The 2,679-nt window shown below is 51.3% G+C and overlaps 1 protein-coding gene across 1 annotated transcript in view; it reads left to right on the plus strand.

Annotated features, from left to right (window-relative positions):
• Positions 1-860: 860 nt before the first annotated feature.
• Positions 861-2,679, plus strand: part of MXI1 (MAX interactor 1, dimerization protein) — a gene marked incomplete at its 5' end in the record, with an annotated part of 45,063 nt that continues 43,244 nt past the window's right edge. Inside the window, one exon of the mRNA XM_009873782.1 lies at positions 861-993. Coding sequence (XP_009872084.1) covers positions 861-993 — 133 coding nt within the window. The remainder of the gene's footprint in view (positions 994-2,679) is intronic.

A 2,679-nucleotide genomic window follows, 5' to 3' on the forward strand; every position in this document is an offset into this window, starting at 1 on the left:
GCGGGGGGGACAGTCCTCCCTGGGGGGAGCGGCGCTGGGGTCGGAGATCCCCGGGGAAGGGCGAGAGGGACCCCGGAGGAGGGGATCAGAGCGAGTTTTGGCTGTGGTAAATCCCCAGCAGTGAGGGCTTTGGTAAGGGACGGGGCTGCCGGGCCCTCCGGGGGGTGGTAGCGAAGGTGGAGGGAGAGAGGAGCAGGTTGAGATGAATGCGATTTTTGGAAGGAAAAGTGGGGATCGGTGTTGAAAGTTTCCGCCTGGGCAGGAGGGATGATGGTGGGTGCCTCTGGCTTTGTAGACACCTCGATGGCACAGCGAACTACATCTGGTTTGCCTGGTTCAGGTAGCTTGGACAGGAGGAGAGAGGCCAGGCACTCTCTGGGTTGTCAAGAGGAGCAGGTTGAGATGAATGCGATTTTTGGAAGGAAAAGTGGGGATCGGTGTTGAAAGTTTCCGCCTGGGCAGGAGGGATGATGGTGGGTGCCTCTGGCTTTGTAGACACCTCGATGGCACAGCGAACTACATCTGGTTTGCCTGGTTCAGGTAGCTTGGACAGGAGGAGAGAGGCCAGGCACTCTCTGGGTTGTCACATTTCCTTCTGATATTTTCAGGTGTTTGAGTGGTCTTGTCCTTCCAAGGTTGGCAGAGCCTTTACACTCCCCTTCTTCTCTTTTCTCCACCTCCCAATCCACTTCCCTCTGGATACATCATCAGTCATTTCCCTGAGCTATTGTGGTTAAGGGCCTCCCCAGCTGGGCTGACGGGTTAGTTGGGAGGCTTGCCTGCTGACTTCTCTTTTTGTTTCTTCTTCTTTTTTAATGACTTTTTTTTTTTTTACGCCCTGCCTGTTGATTCTTATGCAGAGTGTGAACATGGCTATGCCTCGACCTTCCCCTCAGTTCCAAGTCCAGGACTACAAGACCAAAAGCCCACACGAAGGCTGAGCCGGGCGAGAAAGCACAGCGGCAGTGGCAGCAATGCAAGTATTGCCAACAGGTACGATGTGGGGGCAGGAAAGTGTGGGGTGCAGGGCTGGCCGGGAGGATGAAGCTAGAGAGGAAGGCTGGAGCAGAGGGGAGAAACTTACCCTGTGGGAAGAGTCTGAGCACAGGGGAATTTAGAGCTGGGACATGCAAGGGTCCCTTCTGGATCCGTAGCGCCGAGAGCAGAGGGGACACGGGGGAGCTGTATGTGAAGTGGCGCTGCCAGCTGACTCTGTGCCAAGGCTCATATGCTGCAGAGGAAAGGGGAATAGGGAGATCTGTTTGTAGGGTTTAGGGAGGAGGTAAGGCAATAGCTATTCCCACTACATACAGCTGATGTTTTTCCAACCCAGAAGTCACTGCCTTTAAGGGATAGCATGCGTGCAGCCTGGGTGCTTTGGGATTGTAATGACAGGCATGATTTGAAGCAAGGAAATGATGTTTTGAAATGGATCCCCTACAACAAATGGGAGGGAGGGAGATGACTGGCTGCTACATAAAACATGTTAAAAATTCAGTTCAGGAAAATTAGGCTGTCTTTTACTCTGCCTTTCAGGGCAGTGGGATTTCCTGGCTTCCTGATTGCTTAGTAATTGTAGAACTCCAGGGTTTTCACACTTCTCTTGACTATGCAATGCTGTATTTCTTGCTTTCTTAAATCTAGAAGAGACAACAGGATTAACCCTATCACTTGGTGCTGTGGTAGGATCTGTGTCTCCTCTCTTGTTCCTTTTTTTGTTTTTTTGGTTTTCTCTTGCTCCCTTTGAGGGAACAGCTGAATTATTGAGACCTTGCTGAGACCTTTTGGAATAGAGAAGCTCTTGAAAGATAAAGCATATTTTTGAAAAGGCAGTTGCAAGCTTGCTTTTACTGCAGCAAGGCCTGCGCAATCCATAAAATGGTGGCAGGTGGCTCAGGTGATGCAGGCTTTCCTGAGGCCATCGGGAAGGACCTGTAAAGGCCATGGGGAAAGGTGCCTTTGCTTCCAGCGATTCTGCTTCAACAGCATTTGATAATAAAGGTTGTTTGAAGTGATGTTAGGACACCTTGCTGTGGGAAAGTTTTCTTCATCAGGGTCAGCATATCCCGAGCTCTTTGTATGCTGCATGTTTATATTTGCTTCCCTCCTTCATCCAGCCTCTCCTGATTTCCAGGCAGTTGTAGCCCTTTACTGTTTCCTGTGAACTGAAGTCTCAAACCCCAGTAACTTTGTGTTGGGAAACGATTCTGTGATGACAAATGCTGAAGCAAGATCTGCATTTTTCCCCTTCTAGGTTTCTCACATACTATTTTTCCATCCCACACCTCTTTAAAGGCCTTTGTCATGGCAACCTGCCCTTCTCCAGAGGAGGGCTGGAAGCACATCCCCCTCAGGAGCTCCTTAGCGCTGAATCCAGCAGCCTGGAGGCTGGAGAGGGATGCAGAGCAGTTCCCAGTCCCTGGAGCGCAGGTGCTGGGCGCAGCAGCCCCGGGCACAGCTCTCGGGCTCACCTTTCTGTGTGCATTGGTGTCAGGGGGAAAGGCAAGGGAGAAGCAGAAAAGATAGTTTCTATCTTATTTAAAACCTTCGTCATACAAGGAGGCCCAAATTGAATCTTGAACCCGGTGTGTTGCCTCTCGTGCTCGGCCTCAGGGAGTGACCAGCATCAAGTCTGCTCCAGGCAGAGACCAGAGCGGTTATGCTGGGGAGCTCAGACCT

This window comes from Apaloderma vittatum, unplaced genomic scaffold, assembly GCF_000703405.1.
Source record: "Apaloderma vittatum isolate BGI_N311 unplaced genomic scaffold, ASM70340v1 scaffold7147, whole genome shotgun sequence".
Taxonomy (NCBI): Eukaryota; Metazoa; Chordata; class Aves; order Trogoniformes; family Trogonidae; genus Apaloderma; species Apaloderma vittatum.